The 24,364-nt window shown below is 41.0% G+C and overlaps 1 protein-coding gene across 1 annotated transcript in view; it reads right to left on the reverse strand.

Moving 5' to 3' along the window:
* Positions 1 to 24,364, reverse strand: part of LOC139326284 (adenosine kinase-like) — a 97,105-nt gene that overhangs the window by 23,452 nt on the left and 49,289 nt on the right. Inside the window, exon 5 of the mRNA XM_070956444.1 lies at positions 5,111 to 5,197. Within this exon, the coding sequence (XP_070812545.1) occupies positions 5,111 to 5,197 (87 nt within the window). The remainder of the gene's footprint in view (positions 1 to 5,110; positions 5,198 to 24,364) is intronic.

Consider the following 24,364-nt stretch of genomic DNA (forward strand, 5'->3'; position numbering starts at 1 on the left):
CTTCTTTCCAGATGGCCCTGATAGCTGTCACTCATCATGAGAATTCTAGGTGGGAATATGCTGGAATGGGTGTTATAAATGAAGTAACAAAATGGAGGTGGGATGAAGGCAAAATTATGTGCCTATGAATTTTTGAGGAAGTAGAGGCTGTTTTGGAATGTTCTACCATTCATTTTCCAAATATTGTATGACATGACATGATAGCAGTGTTCCAATATCTAAGGGGCTGCCACAAAGAAGAATGGATCGACTTATTCTCCAACTGAAAGCAGGACAAGAAACTAATAGGTGAAAACTAATCAAGGAGAGAAGCAACCTAGAACTAAGGAGAAATTTCCTGTCAATCTGAACAATTAACCAGTGGAACAGCCTGCCTCCTGAAGTTGTTAGGTGCTCCAACACTGGAGGTTATTAAGAGGAGACTAGACATCCATTTGCCTGAAATGGTATACGGCAGTGATGGCTAACCTTTTTGCCATCGTGTGCCAGGAGCGGGGTGGGGGATGGGGGGTGTCGCGCACATGCCCACACCCATAATTCTATGCGTCCTGGCCCCGCACATGCGTGCACAACCCCCCACCACTCCTGGCACGGGATGGCACAGTAGGCCCGTTTTTTGCTCTCCCCAACCTCCAGAGCCTTTCTAGGAGTCTGGGGAGGGTGAAAATGGCCTTTCCCACCCACCCGCAGAGGCCCTCCGGAGGCAGAAACAATCTGTTTCCCTACTTCTGGTGGGCTCAAAAATCAGCTGGCCGGCATGCGCATGCACACCGGAGCTAAACTCTCATGCCCACCGATATGGCTACGCTTGCCACCTGTGGCACGCGTGCCATAGGTTCTCCATCACGGGTATAGGGTTTACTGCTTGAACAGAAGGTTGGACTAGAAGACTTCCAAGATCCCTTCCAATGCTGTTGTTCTGTAATTCTGTTCTTCTATTGCTCCTAAAATTTACTAGCTCTTTGGAAATTGGTATATTTGGAAGAACAGATATGCAGCAGCAGGGGGACAAATTAGATGCAGTCAGTTATAGCCAGCTCTATCCCCCCTTAACGTATCTCCAACTAAATCTTGCTTTCCTCAAATTACATCAGCCCCAAACCTGCCACTAAAATTCCTAATAAACCATCTACTGGATGGCGAGAGAGAAAAAAAATTATTTCCATTATTATGCTATAGATTAGATTTTGTGCATGAGAAGGAAGTGGAGGATTGACGGGAATCTGCTCGAGAAAACAGTTACTCGTTTTTGTTCAACTTGGGTTTCCAGGCAGCAAAATACAGGTAGTCCTCAAATTACGACCACAATTGAGCCCAAAGTTTCTGTTGCTCCGTGAGACATTTGTTAAATGAGTTTTGCCCCATTTTACAATCTTTCTTGCCACTGTTGTTAAGTGAATCATTGCAGTTGTTAAGTTAGTCACACAGTAGTTAAGTGAAACTAGTCTCCCCACATAGCTGGGAGTTGAAGTCCACAAGGTTTATTAGCAGTAAAGAAATTCAATTGTTTATTCTAGAATTAAAATCACCAACCTTGGTGGCTTTGCTACACTTTCCATTTCTTGACTTCTGCTTGGTTCAATCATGTTTTCCTATAATCAAGATTTTTTTCTCCTATTATTTCTCCTAATCTGTCTGGGTTTTTCAAAGATCAGAAACTTGTGGTTAAATGCAGGAAATAAGTTTTAGGTTTGCAACTCGTGATGGAGGCAATGTTGTCCTCAGACATCCTGTTAGATGAGGCATATTTCTGTCTCTACTTTTAGTTCTTACTCAGGATGCGGCCGGTCCTCACCAAGTTTTACCCTCTCACGCACAATCTGCCAGAACTTTTTCTCTCTAGCTCTCCTACTTAACTTTCTTTCTGTGCCATCCCTGAAATGTAGAGACAGTTCTTTCTCCTGAGTCCGCCTCACACAAAGGAAGAATGGAGAATTTGTTCCAGCAATTCTCTTCTTTTCCAAACAGTCCAACCCTCCAAATATTCATTCTTAAAAAACAAACAAACAAACAAACAAACAAAAAACAACAACACCTATTTGGTTGCCAGCAAAATATTCAGACGCAAGCACACAGAACTAGGTAGATTTTCTCTGCTACACTCAGTGCCCTTTATGTAAAATTGTTGCTTTCCATCTGTTAATGCTATGTAAATATTGTCCTTTGGAAGTTGGATCTAGAGAGGTCAGCTCTCCGTAAGCTACACAAATTTCGCAAGTCCATTAGGAAGCCTCCTACTGTTTACCTCCAGGATGGAGTTTGGCTGAAAATGCATTCAGAACAGAACATATTTAGAAATCAATCCCAACTCCTTGTCTGGCTTTAGCCTTTTCTAATTGTAACCTCAAACAATGCTTTTGAGGGATCAAAAATGCCTAGATGTATGGAAGAGAGCTTCTCAGTTCAGGGGTGAAATCCAGCAGGTTCTGGAGAACCGGTAGCGGAAAGTTTGAGCAGTTCGGAGAACCGGCAAATACTACCTCTGGCTGGTCCCAGAATGGGGTGGGAATGGAGATTTCGCAATATCCTTCCTCCAGGAGTGGGGAGGGAATGGGGATTTTGCAGTATCCTTCCCCTGGGTAGGGTGGGCCACGCCCACAGAACTGGTAGTAATGGAATCTGGATTCACCATTGTCTCAGTTCCACTCAGAAGTTAGTTCCTCAAGCATAATTTTGTCAGATTTCTTAAACTTTTAAACCTGGAGTGGAGACGGAAAGATAATAGCTAATGCTGTACAGACCAAGATCAAAGCATCTGAGACAGGGACGAGCCTAACATGAGAAGAATGGGGGAATCTATGATTCCATCTCCCCAATTGGTTCTCATCGTGTCTTTTCCTTGATACAATGCTTAGGGAATAGAATGAGCTCATCATCTGATAATACAGGTAAATGCTTTTAGGATAACTTCAACCAACCGTCCTATGGTCAAGAGAAGGAGGGAGGGGGAGGAGGAGGAAGAAGTGGAGGAAGAGAAAGAGCAAGAATGGAAGGAGGAGGAGGAGAAGGAGGAAGGGGAGAATTCTGTTTCTGTCACATTTGGGCTAATGCCCAAACAACCACCAGAGGGCGGCCAGATTTGTGTTTTCTGAACTGTGTTGTTACCACCTAGGGACAGTCTAGAGTTCTGCAACAAAAGTGCGTATAGTCAAGGCTATGGTTTTCCCAGTTGCAATGTATGGCTGTGAAAGTTGGACCATAAGGAAGGCTGAGTGCCAAAGAATTGAGGCCTTTGAACTATGGTGCTGGAGAAGACTCCTGCGAGTCCCTTGGACTGCAAGGTGATCAAACCGGTCAGTCCTAGAGGAGATCAACCCTGACTGCTCTTTAGAAGGCCAGATCCTGAAGATGAAACTCAAATCCTTTGGCCACCTAATGAGAAGGAAGGACTCATTGGAGAAGAGTCTAATGCTGGGAACGATTGAGGACAAAAGAAGAAGGGGATGAGGTGGCTGGATGGAGTCACTGAAGAAGTAGACGTGAGCTTAAATGGACTCCGCCTGGGGGAATGGTAGAGGACAGGAAGGCCTGGAGGAATGTTGTCCATGGGTCGGACACCACTTCGTGACTAACAACAAGAGTTCTGCAACGCAGACCTGATAGTACAAGATTGGTGGCTCAAGATAAACCTAGATTGTAACATACTTGAGCCAAGAAGTGAAGACTCTCATATATTCTCTTCTTCTGATGTGGCAACAACAACTGTAGTCATACAATAAGAACAAGTCCTGTATTTTGAGAAAAATAAGGAAAGTGTTTAAGGCTTTTAGCACGACCATTTTCAAAGTGAAAGAGCCTGTGGTTGCAAGATGCAGAGATTTATGTTCAATAAGGTAACTTTGCAGCTACACAAGGTTTTGATTTATTTGAGGCATTTTAAACAATGGAGACTGAGAGTTGTATCTTTCATCCCTTCCCAATATTAAAAAAAAAAAAAAATTGAGATCAGATATAAATCAGAGCAGATGTTCTGCTATTTCTGACTCTTAAAGCCTATCATTTGGGGGAGGGGCATTTACACACCATCAGCCTAGGAAACAGATGCGCTAAGGGAAAAAAAAAAGTTTAAGGTTCAAATGTTAAGTTATTTTCATACTCTGCAATATTCACCACAACCTGCTTTTAAAAAAAGAGCAATGTGCTTAGATTTTAACACCAGGGTAGAATTTGGAGGACTGTAACAAAGCATATTTGAGGCAGTTCTGTTTATGCAACATTCTGACAGGCACAATTAATCTTGTGAAAACAATGTAGATGTTGCTTAATAGCACATGATCGGTAAAGGTACCAACACGTTTTCCCCCCCGAGAGAATTAACAATCCATTAAAACAGACTCTTAGGATGCAAATGAAGGCTTGCAAAGAACAAGCTTGATGCTCTCTGATGGGAAGAAACAACACACCAACCCTTGTCATCGCATTGTCTGATGAAGTTGCCGGATGTTGTGGCTCCGTTACCTGAGCCTGTGTTATCGGAGGGAGAAAGCTCCGAACATGAAGGAGAGGAGTTGGCCAGGCCTCCCTTTCTAGGACCCTCCTCTCTGGCAATGCCTCAGGTGTCTCCTGAAGGAGAAGAGATTGGCCAGAAGCCAGGTATCTCCTCGCAGTCGGACAGTGATGGAGATAAGTCTTGGCTGGATCCACGCCAGCGTCGGAGAGACAAGCGCGCGCAGCAGAAGAGGAGGCGTGCCAGAGATTAGTTTGAGTCACTGGACCACACCCCACAGGGGATAAAAGGGGGTGAGGTGGCCATTCAGACTCTGTGACGGACAAAACAAACTACTACCGAGTCACATTGTATCTTTGAAACAACATTATCTGCCTTGGATTTAATACGGACTGGACTTGACAATTCTTGAACTGTGTGTATCTTGTTTGGGTTTATCTGTCGGAGGAACAACCCCTCCCTCTATGACTAAAGTTCTTGGCAAGCAGCTACTGGGTTGCTGCCAAGCCTCTTATCGAAAGAAATTGTTGTCTGCCAGTTTTATTTAAAACCTGACTATCTGTTTGTGTGCGTGTGTGAGACGGGGACAGAACACCGGATAAGGAGAGGAACGGGGAAGAACAGGAAGATCTCCAAACAGAATCACATACAAAAGGTACTTACCACCTACAAAGGCATCTCCGGCTCCATTAGTGTCAATTATCTCACTCTGGTCACTAATTAAGACTGGGAAAACTCTTACTTCATTTTCTAAAAGGAAAGAAAAAAAAAACAAGCCATATTTTATGACATGATTTTATCACATTCTGAAGGGCTGCTCTCACTTTGTAAGTGGACTCAGCCAAAGAGTTGGCTTTTATGGCCTCCTAACTGGGGCCTTTCCTGGAGACAATCATGAGCATGACACCCAACCAAAGACAGTACAACCCATTGCAAGTTGAGCATTGAAAAAAGCAGGAATGGGAAAACTCCAGAAACTCCAGGTGTTTCTGGTATCTGTAAATCTCAACCAGTGTGGCTTATGGTTAAGGAAAGGACAACTTTGGAAGAACCACAGGTCCCTTCGTCCTAGAAAGAAGCGCTTGGAATTGACAAATACAAACGAAATGTAGAGGAGAGGAGGAGGAGGAGAAGGAGAGGAGGAGATGGAGGAGAGGAAGAAGGAGGAGGAGATGGAGGGGGAGGAGAGGAAGAAGGAAAAAGAGGAGGAGGAGGAAATGGAGGAGGAAGAGGAGGAGGAGATGGAGAGGGAAGAGGAGAAGGAGGAGAGGAAGAAGGAGGGAATGTAAAAAAAAATCCCCTAAATGATAGCCATTTTCCTTAAAAAAAAAGAAGAAGAATCTGGATGGTAGGTTTTCTTTGGCATGGTAGATTTAAAGGAAACGTTTTCTAGTTTTGCTTGCATCCTTTTTTTTTTTTTTTGCAATTCTGCTCAATTTCCAGGAATTCTTTCAAGGGATTTAAAAACGTTGTATTCAAACATGCCATTATCCACGTAACTCATAATGTATGGGGAAATGGGTTTAAAGTCACAGAATAGATGCACAGCCTTCATGAGTGGCGATGTTTTTTTAAAGGGCCTGATGTCATTAACACCTTTTTTGATGTGCGAATTATGAAAATTAAAAAGCCTGCATGTCAGACAACACTCATACTGTATAAATTACAATAGTCAGATGAAGGAATAAACCTATTGTAATAGGTGATCCAAAAAGATTTACAACAACTGTGTTTATTTTTAAAATCTAAATAAATAAACAGGGTAATGTAATAGGGAGCAACAAAAGAAAGAGTTATCAAAACGTTTATGGAAACTGTGTAAGCAGCGTGTATGTGAGGGCCAGATGGATCCAGGCTGAAAACAGTCAAGGGCCCTACAGTAACCATGGCCAGATGTTGGCCGCTTTTCCCACTAGGAAACTGAGTCTCGGTTCATTTAGGTGCTCAGGCAGGACTTGAACCTGGGCCACATATAAATATGAGCCAAAAACTGCAGAAACTCTGTTGTTTTCTAATGTGTGTAATAAAACCAGTTTATCAAAGAGCTGTGATCTTGAATCTCTCTGCCTGTGAAATTACAAGTTCAGGAACATGTTTGGATAAAACCCCATTGTTACAGATAAATATAGGGAGATCCTCCATTCATATAGTATAGGGAAAGCAAGAATAGAATAGAATAGAATAGAATAGAATAGAATAGAATAGAATAGAATAGAATAGAATAGAATAGAATAGAATAGAATAGAATAGAATAGAATAGAATAGAATAGAATAGAATTCTTTATTGGCCAAGTGTGATTGGACACACAAGGAATTTGTCTTTGGTGCATTTGCTCTCAGCGTACATAAAAAGAAAAAAAATACATTCATCAAGAATCATAAGGTACAACACTTAGTGATAGTCATTGGTTACTAAATAAGCAATCAAATCATACTAGGAAACAAACAGAACAATATAAATCATAAAAACACAAGCAACTTAGTTTGGCTCTGTCATCAGTGCAACTATTATTTTTATTGTGAAAGAGTAATTTATTGCATAGCCTATTGGTTGCAGTGTAATGTTGACGTACATTATAAACCTGCTTTAGGCCTGAATATTGTATACCTTTCTACAGATAGTCAATTTAAATCATTCATTTAGCAAATGTTCAAAGTTACAGAAAACTGGTTCTCACACATGGTCACGTGATTGTGAGTTGGGTGCTTGGCAACAAGCATGTATTTACGATGGCTGCAGCTTCCCTGTCAAGGTGATAATTTAAGAGCTGACCAGCTCATGCAATGAGGGGAGTGAGTCAGCAGGGTCTTTGGCTGTTATCCCTTTAAGAGCCTGTGTAATAAGAAGAGGCCCTGTTGGCGTGTTGGTTGATTCGTAGTGTTTCTTCCCTGCTGTAATTGCTGTTTGTTTAGATACTGCTTGTAGTATGTGTATGTATAGTATTCCTATATTCCTATTGTAGATAAAAACCACTATTTGATACAAACCACTGTTGACTGTACTTGTTCCCAGTTTGATACATGTGATAGACCTGTGCATGTTCTGACATTCCCAAAGTCAAATAAATTTGCATTTGCAACCTTTCCAGCTGGTTTCTGACAAGCAAAGTCAATGGGAGAACCTGGATGTGCTTAATGATGAATTATTTTAACAACTGCTGTGATTTGCATTAACATAAATGTCATAAAATTGGGAATGACTCATTGAACCACCACCTTGTTTAGCAACATAATTTCTGGTCCTCATTGTAGTTGTAAGTTGAGCATTACCGGTAGCTCTGATGATAAGATTTCCTTAAAAAAAACAAATATCTGCTATGTGTTTGCATGCATGTGAACAGACTACAGGTGCAAAGCGAGCATTATAGGTCTCTCAAATAATTTCTTTTCAAAAACAATCTTTCAAAAGGCTCATGGATCCAAACATTTTAAAAGTGGGCCCTGGTGGCGCATGGAGAAATGAGAGAAAATTAAAATGTGGGCATGAATTGAAGGCTGGCTACAGGTGCACAGAAAATTAAAGCACCGTTAACTAACAGATTAAACGACGGTTCTTTTAACTAGTTACAAACTGAATCATGCAATCCACTTAAGGTACTAATATCAAATTATCCTCCTCTATGTGTGCTTCTATTATTTCTCTGTAATTTTCAAGGGCCGTGGCTCCTCACCCTGCTGATAACAGAAGCTGAAGTACTTATGCTGGTTTTCCCACCCACCCCTCAACATAAATTGTAGCACTGAATAAAGCTCAACTGGACATACGTGACTTCCAAAGTGTAAAACAGGACCATTTATACATCACTTTCCGTCTCAGTGTGCCATTTGCAACAAAATGCAAATGGTAGAGGTTTGCAAAATGTAATGTATTATCTTACATCTTGAAATTCAGAGTTTACATTTACTTTTGTTCACGGTTATGCTTTGCTGTCACAGTAGCTTAACCATGTTTTCTTGTTAGACTTTGGAATATAACCTTAGAACAGGAGTGAACAAGATCAGGATCTATAAGGGAAATACCAATCTCTCCCAGTAGATCCCAACCCCTAGATTCCTGGCTTTCTTGCTTGCTTGCTACATGGGGCTCCCCTTGAAGAGCACTCGGAGGCTCCAACTGGTCCAGAATGCGGCCGCGCGGGTGGTTATGGGCGCACCTCGTTATGCCCATGTAACACCTCTCCTGCGCGAGTTGCACTGGCTCCCGGTGGTCTTCCGAGTGCAATTCAAGGTGTTGGTCACCACCTTTAAAGCGCTCCATGGCATAGGACCAGGATATCTACAGGACTGCCTTCTGCCACCAACAGCCTCCCACCGACCAGTTCGCTCCCACAGAGAGGGACTCCTCAGGGTGCCATCAACCAAGTTATGTCGGCTGGTGACACCCAGGAGGAGAGCCTTCTCTGTGGGAGCTCCTGCCCTCTGGAATGAATTGCCCCCGGATATTCGTAACATCTCTGATCTCCGGGTTTTTCACTGCGCCCTCAATACCCTACTGTTCCGACAGGCGGGGCTATCAAATTGATTGATTTTAAATTGGGTTTTAATTTTGGGTTTTAAAATTCGGCCAAAACTATTTAATGATTTTAATTAATTTTAACTAGATATTGTATATTTGTATATTTGCATTTTAATTTTGGCTGTACACCGCCCTGAGTCCTTCGGGAGAATGGGCGGTATATAAATAAAATTATTATTATTATTATTATTATTATTATTATTATTATTATTATTATTATTATTATTATTGCTTGTTTTGTAAGCAGCAGCAGTCTATAAAACGAAGATGAAAGGCCGTTTTACTCCTTTTAGCCAATGAATGAAGGTTGTGCACACTCTCTGGAGAAGGTGATTTTTCTGACTTTCTAAACATCTTCAAGAATTGGACAATGGACGCAGATAAAATCCATGTTGCATACTCTACAAGCTAGACCAGTTTGACTGAGCCGTAGAGAGTGGTCTGTAACAATCCTGCAGAATAGTCCAGTGTTATTATTGTATTGCCTTGTCCATCTTTTCTTAAAAGGAAGAGACTGTGTTGAGCTGCAGCTGACTGCAGTAGAGGGTGCAAATTTAGGAAAGACTGGATGGGTTTGAATACACATCATCAATAAAGCTCCATGCTTTGTCTTCTCTTGCAAGCAATGTGACCTCTGGTCATCAGAAAACAGGGCTCTCTCTAAGATTATTTAGTATTTATCTTAGAAGAACCACTGGAAACGGGCCCTGAGTTAATGGGAGTAATAGAAGAATATGGGCAAGGTGCAGGATTGAAAAATAATACAGATAAAACAAAAATTTTAGCTAAAAATCTTACAGGATAACAGAAGAGAGAACTGACAAAGAAATTAGATTTACAAATAGTTAAGAAACTTAAATACTTGGGAATATATTTAACAGCAAGATGCGTTACAATCAAGGAAGATAATTATACAAGACTGCTACAACAAATTAAAGCAGATTTAGATAAATGGAAAAACTTGCACCTATCAATGATAGGGAGAACTGCAACTATAAAAATGAATATCTTGCTGAAGTTCCTGGTTTTGTTCCAAACGATTCCCATAAAAATAGGAAAAAAAAATACTTTGATGAACTAAACACTGTAATTTTGAAATACATTTGGCAAGGAAAAAAACAAGAATAAGACTGAAAATGTTGCAGGAGTCCAAAAACAATGGGGGCTTTGGACTACCAGATTGGGAGCTCTATTATCATGCAGCTGCACTAACATGGGTGAGGGAATGGATAACGTTTGGACATAAAAGATTATTGCTTTTAGAAGGCCATGATCTCCAATTAGGATGACATGCTTTTTTATGGTATAACAAAAGCAAAATTCATAGATATTTTCAAAGACACTATATAAGAAATGCTCTACTTTCAGTATGGGAAAAGGTGAAAGCAAAAGCTTACATTAAAATTCCAGTTTGGCTCTCAATAATGGAAGCATTTATACATCCAAATGTAGTAAACCTGGAAAAAATATTAACCTATAAAGAGATTCTAAATGTGGAAGGGGAACTTAAAACCCAACAAGAACTACAAAATCAAGATGTGGGTTTATCATGGTGGCCGCGTATGCAAATAAAATCGAGATATGAGAAAGACACTAAGGGTTATGGTTTTTACAAAGAACCTACAACATTTGACCAAATAATGCTAGGAGTAGATGAAAAATTGATAAAGAAAATATATAACTTTTTGCTAAACTTAAAAATGGAAGATGAAACAATGATAGTATGGGCAAAGAACTTTGGATATACTATAGACTTAAATGAATGGCAAAAACTTTGGGAAAGAAATTGTAAATTGACAATGGCAAGTGCATATAAGGAAAATTTATATAAAATGTTTTATAGGGTTGCATTTATTACCGGCAAGATTAGCAAAGATGTTTAAAAGTATGTCTGCCAAATGTTGGAAATGTAATCAGACATCGGATTCACTTAACAACCCTCTTACTAACTTAACAACTGTAGCAACTAAAGTCAGATGGTGGAGCAAAACTCACTTTAACAACTGTCTTGCTTAGCAATGGAAATTTGGGATTCAATAGTGGTCATAAGTCAAGGACTACCTATACTCTCAAAAGTCCTTGAGAGTCCCCCATAAATTTGGATGACCCTTGCCAAGGGATAACAATGTTCTGTGCATTCAATATGAGGTATGATTAGTCATTTAGGATAAAACCAGTGGTAGGTTGCCCCCGGTTTGGACCGGTTTGCAAGAACCGGTAGTAAAACCGGCGGGAGGCTCCGCCCACCGACCCGGATGTCATCATAGGCGATCTGTGCATGCTGTTGCGAACCGGTAGTAAAGGTAAGTAGAACCCATCCCTGGATAAAACCCTGCATAAACTCAAACTGTGAGTGAGATTTATGCTCAGTTAAACCTGTAATAGTTGCACTCCTTAATTCTTTATTTATGATTTAGGAATGAATGAATGAATAAATAAATAAATAAATAACAGGTTCCACCAATTGCTCCCCATAGACTTTAGAAACTCCCCCCCGGCCTTTAGTTACATTCTTCAAAGGTTTCTCATTTTGGCTGCTTCTTACACTGCTGTCTTCTTAACTGGGTTTTTATTAAGAATAATGGGTTTTTAAAATATCTTTCTGAGGCACAATGAGATTTGAAATTTATGCTAATCTCCAAAGGTTACATTCTGTTCTTAACTATACTCATGAAAATACAGGATAGATCATACCGCTCTCAATGGAATTATCTTGGAAACACGACGGCAGCAGGAGAAACTACAGCAGTATCAGCCTCTCCAAATGAAATAAATTTATTCATCCTAAATGAGTTGTTGATTGTTCCTCTGATAATTAAGTACACAAGTCTATGATCCTTTAGGATCATCCAATTAGTATCCACATAATTTCACTTAATTGCCACCGTAATTGGAATGTATAGGATTTACCCCCTTTCAAAATAATTGCATGCACATTTTAATATAAATTATGTAACGGTTTAGTTTATAGATTATTTTCCACATATGGAGCACAACTCATTAGGATGCCAGTTATTATAATCGCAGTTGTGACAGGCATTTCCTACCCAAAGCTTCTGAATCGCATGTTTGCATACCAAACCTTTAAAAGCGTGACGTGGAGATAAAGATACTCATAAAAAAAAAAGAGAACATGGCTTAGACACTCACTGTCATCTACAGTAGGCAAAAAATAAAATAAAATAAAATAAAGAACTCTAGCTATAAAGAACAGCTCATTATGAACACAATAATAAACATGCTAGAAGGCATAAATGGAAAAAAAAAAATATCCATCCTGCATATTTCCTGAACGCTGTCAGGTTTATGCCACAACTTGTCATTTTTAATTACTTTTCTTTGAAAGCTTTCCTGGGCTCATGCTTTGTTTTAAATCTCCAAAATAAAATATTTCAGGCAGTTAAAAGGACAAAAAGGAAAGAGAGGAAACATTCTGGCAAACACCCTTTGCCGCAGCTCTAGAAATTCTTTCAGGCTGAAAATCGCAAATTATTATATTTTTGGGAAAAACAAACCCCTAATAAAAATGGATCACCCGTGCAAGCAGACCTCCATTATCTGGTTGCATTCAGAAGCCAACAGAACCGTATCCTTTCATTTACAATGGCTTCGTTGTTGACTTAAATAGGACTTACATTGGCCAGCTATTGAAGCCTAAAGGAACTGAGATGATATTTTGCACACCCAAAATCTAGACAAATGTACCAAAAACCCCTAAAGTTGACTACAAAAATAATGGATTTTTGTAATCAACTTTAGGGGTTATTGTTGTGGCTCCGTTACCTGAGCCTGTGTCATCGGCAGGAGAGGACTCCAAGAGTGAAGGAGAGGAGTTGGCAAGGCCTCCCTCTCCAGGACCCTCCTCTCTGGCAAGGCCTTCGGTGTCCGCCGAAGGGCAAGAGATAGGGCCGGGGCCAAGCACGTCCACACAGCCACAGGTGGACAGTGATGAGGGTAATGAGTCTTGGCTGGATCCATGCCAGCGTCGCAGAGATAAGCGCGCACAACAGAAGAAAAGGCGTGCCCGAGATTAGGCTGAGTCACTGGACCACACCCCACAAGGTATAAAAGGGAGCGTGGTGGCCTGTCAAGCCTTGTGAAAGCTTCCACGCCATTCTGCATTGCCGGACTTTTGCTATAGACTTTGCTGGATATCTTTGGACTTGATTGGCTCTGTAATTATTGAGCTGTTTCTTTTGATGTACCAGAAGCGGGGAGAAGTTATCTCTCCTCTTCGTAAGTAATAAACTCTTGGCAGGCAGCCACTAGGTTGTTGCCAAGTTCCGTTATCATAAGGAAAAGGATTTTGTCAGCTGCTTTAGTCTTTAACTCTTGAACGTCTGTTGGTGTGTGTGCGTGTGGGACAGGGACAGAACAGTTATAAAGGAGAGATGGTTGTGTAAACGACATCTCCAAGAACTGTTTAGGTGAAGAAGAAACTTGTCTACAGAACAAGGAGAACAGACTCTGTCAAAAAGCTGTGTGAGATATGTACATCAAGACGGAAATGCCAGATTACACTAGATCCATGATGGCGAACCTATGGCACGCATGCCCGAGGTGGCACGCAGAGCCATCTTTCCGGGCATGTGAGCTGTTGCCCAACTCACTTGCAGCTGCGCATGTGCGCACGCCCCAGCTGGTGTTCGGGCCTCCGGTGCACATGTGTGCAATTCAGGGGACCCAACTGGTCTTTGGAGCTCTCCTGAGCATGCACGCACGTTTGTGCATGAGCGTGAGAGTACTTGCATGCAGCATGCGCATGCCCAGATGGCGTTCATGCACATGCATTGCACATGTGAAAACTGTGCGCATGTGCAGATGGTGAAATTGCATGTGCAGCACACGGAGCTGTGCAAAAGTGCAGATGTTGTGGTTGACGCGCAGCGCACGGGGGCGCATGAAAGCCATGCGCATGCGCAGATGGTGTGGTTGCACACACGGATATGGGGGAGGAGCCACGTGTTAGCACTTGGGGAATAAAAGGTTCGCCACCACTGCCACCACTAGATATTTGGATGAAGCTGTTATTCTATGGAGGTCTGGAAGGGAAGTCAAACACGCAGTGATGGAAGGATGATCCATCTCTTAACAAAGCTGAGGGATGAATGGGAATCTACAATTCACTCAGATACATGGCCATCAGAGAGGCCACCTTCAAGAGGGAACAATCTCAGGACTGAAATGGCAGGCATATGAAACGGGTTATATCTGACAGATGCTAAATCTAATGGGGGCAAAAAATGATAGGAATGGAGCATGAGATAAGATAATCCCTAGAGAGACTGTCTGGCCAGAGGATGAGAAAACAGGAGAGTAATCAGCCTGGGAACCGGCCTGCTAAAATCACGGGTGAACCAAGAGCTTGAAATAAAATTACCTATTGACCTGCTTAGGTCCCCAGGATAGATTAGAACATAAGACCCACTTTAAAGCATTTTTGCTTTTGCATTTATTAATTGAATAATTAACCCTAATTGAATCATGCCTGCTGCAGCAGTGTGTGCCTGATGTAATGTTCCCCATTACATAATCAGATTCTCCATCCAGAACTTCATTTTTTAAAAAGGGAGGAAGAATTCTAACTTAAAAAAATCAGAGATATAAACTTCTTTCTCTGGACAAGAATAATTTCTCTTTTAGCCTCGCAATGGAACTAGAAAATGACAAGACCATTTGTTCCACTTGTGGCTTCTTCTTAACCTCCCTCTTATTCCTTATTTTGCCCAATGAAACATGTTAGTGATTTGCAAACTGCTCCCTATTAATCCTTAAAACTCAGATACCAACTAACCACACTGGAAGCAAATTATCTGATCTTGGAATTGAACGAGACTGCAGAGCCCTAACCCCGCTTCATGCCAAGGAAAATAAAATTCAGTGGAATAAAACACTCCCCAAAGTGATTGCCAGACTATCCAGCTCCCACAATTGCTTAGCTCGCAACGTATGGACCAGTTTTTCGAAGCAGCTTGGAAAAAGTGAACTTGGGGAGAAATTGGCATCTTGAGGGAGAAGTGGTCAGAATTTAAAAGCAAGGATGGGACTATAGACTGCCTTATATGTCTGAATGATCTCTATTATTCTTCTGCATATTTCCAAGCTAAGTGTAATTTGTGTAACTCTGGCAAGACGTTACATCTGCTATTTCACGGATTGCTTCCTGAAGCTTGTTGTTCAGAACAGAAGCCTCTGCTACCCGTCTAATGACACCGCTAACTTTTTATTCAGCAATTTCCCTCAGAAGCCCTGAACAATCCGTTAGCCCCTCAAGCCATTTTCACCTAGTAAAATTTGCCCAATATTAAGATTACGTTTTTCTCCTTTTGTTGCAAATTAATAAGGCAGACGATCTTTTATTATTGGCCACAGAATTTGGGAAGGCTCTCATTATGGACATTTCCCAGACTCATACTCAATTTTGCTTTTAATTGTGTATCACAATCGTATTTCAACTATCCTCAATATTTAATTAACTGCTGCATTATCTTGCTTTCAATGGACATTTTATCTCAGTAGTTGTTGCTGGTAGTTATTCTGTATTTTGAATGGTGAAGTTCACCATTTCATTTTTCGTCAGCCAACTTGGTTTTATGTAACAGAAAAGAATACAGTCATCAATTTCTCTACAGAAGGGGACTATCTCACCTGATTTCATGGTTATCAATTGAACCAACCAACCAACCAACCAACCAACCAACCAACCAACCAACCAACCTGCCAGCCAGCCAGCCATCAAAAGTATGAAAATCACATGAATCAAATCACATGAATCAAATCAAATCAAATCAGTCTTTATTTCAGCCATTGATCAGCCTAAGGGGGGACAGTTCAGCCATTAGGAAACAACATGAAAACATTCAAAGTAAAAAAATACATGTAAGTGACATAGAACAGGGATCCCCAACCTGGTCCGTGGCCTGTTAGGAACCGGGCTGCACAACTGGAGATGAGTGGTAGGCGAGTGAGCGAAGCTGCATCTGTATCTGCAGCTCTTCCCCAGCGCTAGCATCACCGCCTCAGCTGCACCTCAGATCATCAAGCGTGAGATTCTCATAACGGAACAAACCCTACCGTAAATTGTGCATGCGAGGAAGCTAGATTGTGTGCTCCTCCTTCCCCCTCCCAAATCCGTGGAAAAATTGTCTTCCATGAAACCGGTCCTTGGTGACAAAAAGGCTAGGGACGGTTGACGTAGAAGGTATAAAAGAGGTATAAATGTGACTCTAAAGAGGAGAGATAGGAATACAAGATAGGGCATAGGGAAGATGTATGTATATAGATTTATGTATAAACTAGAGGCCTACTGAGTTGAGTCTACAGTCTTGAGTCACAAGCAGAAGCCCAAACTCTCATCCAATGAATGTTGAATGCTGCTGTACAGTAGTTGGAAAGCATGTAGGTTGCAACAGGGTTTAAAGAATTACGTGACGTTTGATATGAGAACACAGAATTCTTGTGAGGTAAAAAATTCAGCCATTTCCCCCCCTTTAAAACTGAAGGACAGTAAGTGCCATCTAGTGGCATTAAAGCTTCTACAGCGCTCACGCGCACCAAGTTGCTGGTCCTCAATGATCAGATAATTTAGCTCCTCTCATTCCCTCACACAATTCACCTTTCCAAATATGCAGCAAAAGGCACATAATATATTCACAAATAACCACTGAGATTATTTATTTAGGGCACATTTTATTTTCAAGTTTTTAAAGTTTAAATATAGCTCCTATCTTGTGTAAGCAAACGCCTCAAATATAATGGTTAGGATCTTGACATATTTAGAGTGTATTAAAATCCACAGTTAACGCTGTAAAAAAAAAAAAGTCACCGCAATTGACAAGCAAATATTCCCAGTTGTCATCAGAAAGACATTAAAAAGGAGTGAGCTGAATAGTTCGCTGAAGTGCCCACAGATGGAGATACGAACAAAAATCAATCATCTACAATAGATACTCAAATCTAATACATCATAATTATACAATTATTGATGGACTGCCTCTTGACAAACAATACATGCATTAGGGTGCTATTCTTTTCTTACACGTGATTAAGAAGCTGTTTATCCCTCTTCGGCTACATACTTGGCTAATAGGTTCGGCGCTGCGGATGTTCGTGTAGGCAGCCCTGATGTTTAATGGTGCATGATGTTCTAGGTGGCTTCCCATAACCTCGCTTTGTCTGGGATGAGCTTAGTTAATTGATAGGATAATAAAGATAGGGCACTACCACAAGCTGGGTTGGGTGTTCCCAATTCTTCACAGCGTTTACATTTGCCATTATTTGATAACCGATTGCTTGCAGAATTCTTCCTCCATTGGTGGGGACAACAACCCACAAATATTATATAGCACCATCAAGTTTGTGCAGGAGGAAGGAAGAGCATGGAATAATTAATTTATTGCATTTTTGTTATTATTGATATGTATTGAATTCCGCTACTTCTTCTGAGAATCGTTTCTAACATCCAATGTATTTATCATTGGACCTATGAGGATTGAGCAGGCAAGCACTGGAATGAGGTTTAGAATATGCTTTCCCACAAACAATTCACTCTTGAGTTTAAATCAAAGAATTGCCAGATTACAAATCATGGGCCGGGGTCTATTTTCAGATAAAATTAATGCAAAAACGTCTAACATCTGTTTCAGTTCAACAGACACGGCTCTGTTTTCTTGCTCTCCACCCAAAGTCTCCGGGACCGGAGTAATGGCAGTCAAATTCCCCGCCAGTGTGCAAACTGAGACATAGAAAATAGAGGTCCTTTGAGGATTCTGAGTTCGAAACAAAATATGTGCGTTTGGGGAGCTTTGTTTTGAGATGAAATCACAGTTGGAGCAAAATGCGACATTTTAAGCACCGCTTTTCCAAGTGCTTCACTATACAAAGCAACTCTAAAAGGGACATTTCAGCTGCAAATGTTTGAAAATGTAGGCCAATTGCTGAGTGCTGACTGTGTGTCCACTTCCCCGGCCATCAGAATTTTTGAACTGGGTTGTCAGTACTTTGGGGTGGGTTCGTCGTAATTTCAAAGTCACTAAGCAACTGATCATAAATTGAGGTTTACCTATATTCAAGGAAGCATGGCATAGGTCAGGAGTGTCAAATTCAAGGCTGTAGGCCGGATCCAGCCCGTGGGGTGCTTAGAAACAGCGAAAGACTGGCCCATGGTGCCTCTGCCAGGAAAACGGAGCTGAGGAAGGCCGCAGGCAGCCCTCCCCAGCACCGTTTTTGCTGGCAGAGGGTTGCAGGAGGCAATCGCAGCCAAAATGGAGCTTGGGAGCCCATTTTCGCTGGCAGAGCACTCAGGCTGCCACAGGCGCCCACAACACCAGTGATGTCGAGCTGGTCACGCCTATCCCAGTCCCCGGTCATACACAACACTGATGCGGCCCACAATGAAATCGAGTTTGACACCCCTGATCTAAACGATTGTAGGAAAATGGACTGTGTTCTGTTTATAACCTATGTGATGGAGATACCCGACTTGTATTTCTATCTGGAACACAGAGAAAAGGGACTGTTTACAGCCATGGAATTTAAGGCTTTAAATCAGTTATTTCTCAGATTATTGTACAAAATTGATCCCAAAAAAGAGAGGAGAAAAGAAAAATCAGCTCAGCAAGATTAGTCTGATGTAAAAATAATTTATTGCAGTACAGAAAAAAGAAGAGGAAAAAAAGAACTCCAGTGAATCAGGGAGCTGCCTGAACTGCTTCTGAGTGTTATCTGGATGCTCCAGACTTAAAAAATACTTTAGCCCCCTTTGACTTAAACAATGGAGCCTGTGGATCTCTATCAGGGCCATCTTCCTCCCTCTATACACCAGGGATGTCCACCACCCTTGGCAACTTTTAAGATTTGTGGACTTCAACTCCCAGAATTCCCCAGCCAACATGTCTTAAAGTTGCCAAGGTTGGACACCCCCTGCTCTACACCATTGTTTAGGAGCAAATAATGTCATACACAACAAGAGCCAATGTGATGTAATAGGTGGAATGCTGGAATAAGACTGGAGAAACAGGGATGGCCAGGTCCCCTTATTACCGTATTAGTATTTTCAAATTACTGTTGTTTTGCATTGTGAGTTTTTAACTCTTATTTTAGCCACCTAGAGTTGCTATTGTAAGATGGGCATCCATCCACATAAGTAGAATTAAATAAATAAGTAAATAAGCATTATCCTGAGCTTCTGAAGAGTATAAAATAGCAATTAAAATCAATAAAGAATGAAATATATTCAAGATACATGGATATCTGCCTTCATTGCCCACTGTATATCAAAGATAAATTAAAATGCCTATCTATCTATCTATCTATCTATCTATCTATCTATCTATCTATCTATCTACCTACCTACCTACCTACCTACCTACCTACCTACCTAAAGCATCTGATGATTCATTCATGACATCGTATGCTCAATACATATTTTAATTTTTAGGAGCCATAAGACTCTGTCAGTTTGCTATCACAAATGAACATGCTAAATCTGTTATGATAAATGCTAACTGAATTTTTAAAATTCATGACGACTTGAGCGAAGAGACACTTTGCTTAATAGGATGACTACTGATTCCCATGGATTAAATCCAAGACAGTAAATAGCTATCTTCCTGAATGTATGTGTGAGACAATCATTTGAAACTACACAATTATTTTACACTAAGCCTTCATAGCGTGGGGTGGTCTGCTTAATCATGGCCAAATCATAATAATCACGCATCTCAAGGCCAAACAATATTGCAAAATACCTCAGACTATTAAATTTTTATTTTTCAAATCTTATTAAATATTTGCGTGGAAGAAATAGACTAAGAAATCAATTTAATGGCTTGCCACAAGGTCTACATCCAGAAATGGCCAACATTGCCAAAAGCTGCAAGTGCCTTTAAAAGTTTTGAGACCCCCCTCAAATTGTCCCTGAATTCTAATCTTTAATAGGATAGGGCAGGGGTCGGCAATTTAAACACTCAAAGAGCCACAAAGGTCCTAAATGGAAGCCCCCCATTCAATTCTGGAGCCGACCGGAAGTCCGGTTTCCCCACCATAGTCTCCTCCTAGTGCGGCATCCTTTTTCCTCTGCTGACCGGAAGTCCACTTCCCCTACCATAGAGTCTCTTCCTAGCATGGCGTCCTTTTTCCTCTACCTCTCCTAACCAAAAGCCCTATGAATTGTGGAGCCGACCAGCAACAGGGAGCCACAGCAGAGGGATGAAAGAGCCACATGTGGCTCCAGAGCCACAGGTTGCTGACCCCTGGGATAGGGTAAGATGATGAAATATGTCGGAGGGAATTGTAAAATGTTAATAGTACGTAAGGTTGGCTTTGCTCCTTGCTAGTCTCATTTTCTGCTCTTTGTCCGCTGGTTTAAAACATTATGAAAAAGGGCAATAATGTTTAGGAAAGGGTGTGTGTGTGTTTGTGTGATAAAAGACAAGATGGTGGCTGTGGTCACATAATCAAAGCTCCGCCCCCATCACACATGTAACACAAAACATGACATAACTTCAACTGTTCAGTTCATGGCTGATTTTAACTTTTTTGACCCCTGCACAGATGCCCCTGCAAGGGTGCGCCATGGTTAATGATGCTTAAGAACCGGAAAAGTAATCTAGATTGATTTGGTTTGACCAACCATGGCTTGCTTGCACAGTTTCATACTGCCTTCCCTCATCTTTATCCGTTTCGCTCTGAGGCAACCCAACTTCTATCCTGTTCCATAGGCCATGACTCAGCTTGGACTCTAACACTTAGCGGCTTCTTCCAGGCCTCCACATTCAGGATGTATCCTTTCTCTGACCTCAAAAGGCAGTAATACTAGCAGCTTCTCCTGCACCACTGCAGGAAAGTTTGAAGGATGACTCTGTCCACCTCTTCTGTGATGGGACTTGGGTCCCCTTTTCTCACTTACCATCTCAGAAACTGTCCTGGCCATCAAGTCCAGGAAGAACTCTTGATTTTGATGTCTACATGGCTCCCCTGGCAGTTTCTGAACCCTCGGCCAGTGGTGAAATTCAAATTTTTTTACTACTGGTTCTGTGGGTGTGGCTTGATAGGCATGGTATGGCTTGGTAGGCATGCCAGGGGAAGGATACTGCAAAATCTCCATTCCCACCCCACTCCAGGGGAAGGATACTGCAAAATCCCCATTCCCTCCCCACTCCTGGAGGAAGGATATAGCAAAATCTCCATTCTCACCCCACTCTGGGACCAGCCAGTGGTGGTATTTGCAGGTTCTCCAAACTACTCAAAATTTCCGCTACTGGTTCTCCAGAACCTGTCAGAACCTGCTGGATTTCACCCCTGCCCTTGGCATATGGAAGAATCCAATTTTATGGATTGTCTTTCAGAAGCCAAGCGTTTCTCCCAACCTAGGCCACTGAGCTTCTGTAAGAAATTCCAGTCATTGTACTACATGGCAAATTAAGACACATACATCTCGTTTTCATTAAATATTTTATAATAAATGATGTGTGAAGAGAAGGATGCTTGATATTCCAGAGTGGAAGGATCTATAAGAACATGGCAAAAACAATAATACTCGGGTACGTCTTCTGACAACTACCCATGGGCCATACATTTTTACATTCTTAATCATTATTAAACGACTTCATGTCATACACTGCCTGGTGAATAGCTGTATCCTGATACAGAAATGAATTATAAATGAAATGAAAGATCAAGCAGTCTTAGAAGAATTACCTCTGGGAAATGAAAATCTTTAATTCTCTTTTATTATTGACATTTATTTGGCTACCATGAATAATAATACAGCACAGAGATTCAGCTAAACTTATGTATGAATAGCTTTCCTGGACTCAAAGTCACTTAACATTTATGTTTGCTTATGTAACTGACCTTGTAGTGTAAGCTCTTCTATCTTGAATTTACTAAGCATATAAATCAACACATCTCCTAATTTAATTTACACATGGAATCAAAAGTGCAATCAGTCCTCAAATAATTTCCTTACCACACAAAAACCTCTAAGATTTGATAGTTAGATTAGCACAGGGGTGTCAAACCCACGTCGTCATGTGATGTATCGGGACTTTCCCACCCTTCGCTAAACCGGGCTGGGGGGAGGGAGCACATGACGCATCTGGCCCGTGGGCCGCCAGCTTGACACCCCTGGATTAGCAGCTTTACCGTGAATGAAAGCAAAATATCATAGAAGCCATTGAAAAGTACGCTCAAATGATGCGTCATCATTTTAACATTCAGCTATGTGTGCTTAAATCTTGAGTTTATTAAAATTACGTCACCAAGTTTACAGCCTTTTGGCAATTGACAATAAAACTTAAAATTAAAACTAAAAACTGGGATATTGAAAACAATTTAGAGAAACAATTAAAAAGTATTAAAACCAACTACTAAAAACTATTTTAAAAGGTACGTTTTTAAATAGATTTTTTTTGTGATTACCACTGTTATCTGTATTATTATAATAATTATAATAATCATAATAAAGTATTTTATGTAATTTTATTGCATTTTTATATCTTTCTCTTAAAGTTTAACTACTAATAATTACAGGTTTATGCATTTTATTGTTGTACTCTCTGACCTAAAGACTGTAATAAAGGTTTGAGTTGATCTGATGAATAGATTTTAATTTATCAACTATATGGGATTTTTGATTGTTGCTATAAGTTTCTTATAGCAACTGCTGACAAACTTGTCAGACAATTTCAATGAACAGAAGTGGGTTGTGGGAGGAACAATTTCTTAAATACTTGGAGCAAAGCTATATTGGAGTTTATAGTTAACAGCTACTGGCATTTTACCCAAAAATAAACTGGCAGCCAGTGCAAAACTTCTAACACCGGTACAACAGGGTCCCTTTGGGAAACCAAAAAGCAACCTGGCTGTTAAGATCCCTAGAAGTTGGTGAACTATAATTCCCAGCAACCCAAGACATAAGAAATAAAGGTTGAGTTAGGATGGGCAGGATCACAAAGGATGACGTCACTCTTTGAGTTTCCATGGATGAGAATGAACTGGGACCTATTTTCCCAGAATTAACCCTACACATTTAAGTCCTATTCCCCTACCCTACCCACACTGTCATATTATGGAAGAGAGCATTGTCTCCTCCAGTATGATCAGGTTTCTCTGGAACTCTTTAATCAGTTGGTTGATGGATGGCTGGGACCACAGTAGGTTAAGAAGAGTATGAAAAGGACTATTCTTCTACAAGTTCCTTCACTTGATTTGACTGAATCGATTTTGCCACTCTGGGCATGCAATCAATGGACAAGTTTACCAGGCTTACTGACTGCTGTTCACAAGTTCTAGAATATTTGTTTGCAAAGCCACATTATTTAGGGTTCCATAATGGTCATGAATAGGAATGCGGTGGCTCAGTGGCTAAGTCGATTGAAAGGTCGGCAGTTCAGCGGTTCGAATCCCTAGTGCCGTGTAACGGAGTGAGCTCCCATTACTTGTCCCAGCTTCTGCCAACCTCGCAGTTCGAAAGCACGTAAAAAATACAAGTAGAAAAATAGGGACCACCTTTGGTGGGAAGGTAACAGCGTTCTGTGCGCCTTTGGCGTTGAGTCATGCTGACCACATGACCACGGAGAGGTCTTTGGACAGCGCTGGCTCTTCGGCTTTGAAACGGAGATGAGCACCGCCCCCTAGAGTCGGGAATGACTAGCACATATGTGCGAGGGGAACCTTAACCTTTTTAAAGAGAAGAACTAGATGTAGTACACCATTACATATACCTTGGCCAATGGATCTCAATGGAAGGTGATACAATAAAGGAAATTGAATGGTGTGTTTAATATGGTTGACAGACATTCGGCAAGCTAAGCATAATTTTCAAGAACAACTTCCCCCTATGCCTGAAGAGAAAAGTTTTGGATCAGTGTGTGCTACCTGTTCTAACATATGCCAGCAAAACCTAGCCTCACAATCGATACAAAAGCTAAGAGTGGCACAAAGAGTGACCACGGGAAGATACATGCTCGGCATTACAACACAAGATAGAAAGACCTGCACATAGATTAGAGAACAAAGGAAAGTATATGATATCATCAAAAGAGTAAAAGAATTGAAATGGAAATGAGCTGGTCGCAAAGCAAGAAGAACTGATGGCAGGTGGATCAAAGGGAGTTGTAGAACGGATCCCACTCGATCAAAAGCATGAAAGAGACCTAAAACAAATTGCAGTGACAATGTCAGCAAGTATTGTGAGCCCAATTGGTAAAAGAAAGCTCAAAACTGTATAGGTTGGAAACATGTACAAGAGACCTTCGTTCTGCAGTGGATAGACAATGGCTACAATGATGACCATAAGAAAAACCATAAGGAAGGCTGAGCGCCGAAGAATTGAGACCTTTGAACTCTGGTGCTGGAGAAGATTTCTGCGAGTCTCTTGGACTGCAAAACGATCCAAC

The sequence above is a fragment of the Pituophis catenifer genome, unplaced genomic scaffold, assembly GCF_029215685.1.
Source record: "Pituophis catenifer annectens isolate HBS135680 unplaced genomic scaffold, rPitCat1.0.hap2 SCAF_29, whole genome shotgun sequence".
Classification (NCBI taxonomy): Eukaryota; Metazoa; Chordata; class Lepidosauria; order Squamata; family Colubridae; genus Pituophis; species Pituophis catenifer.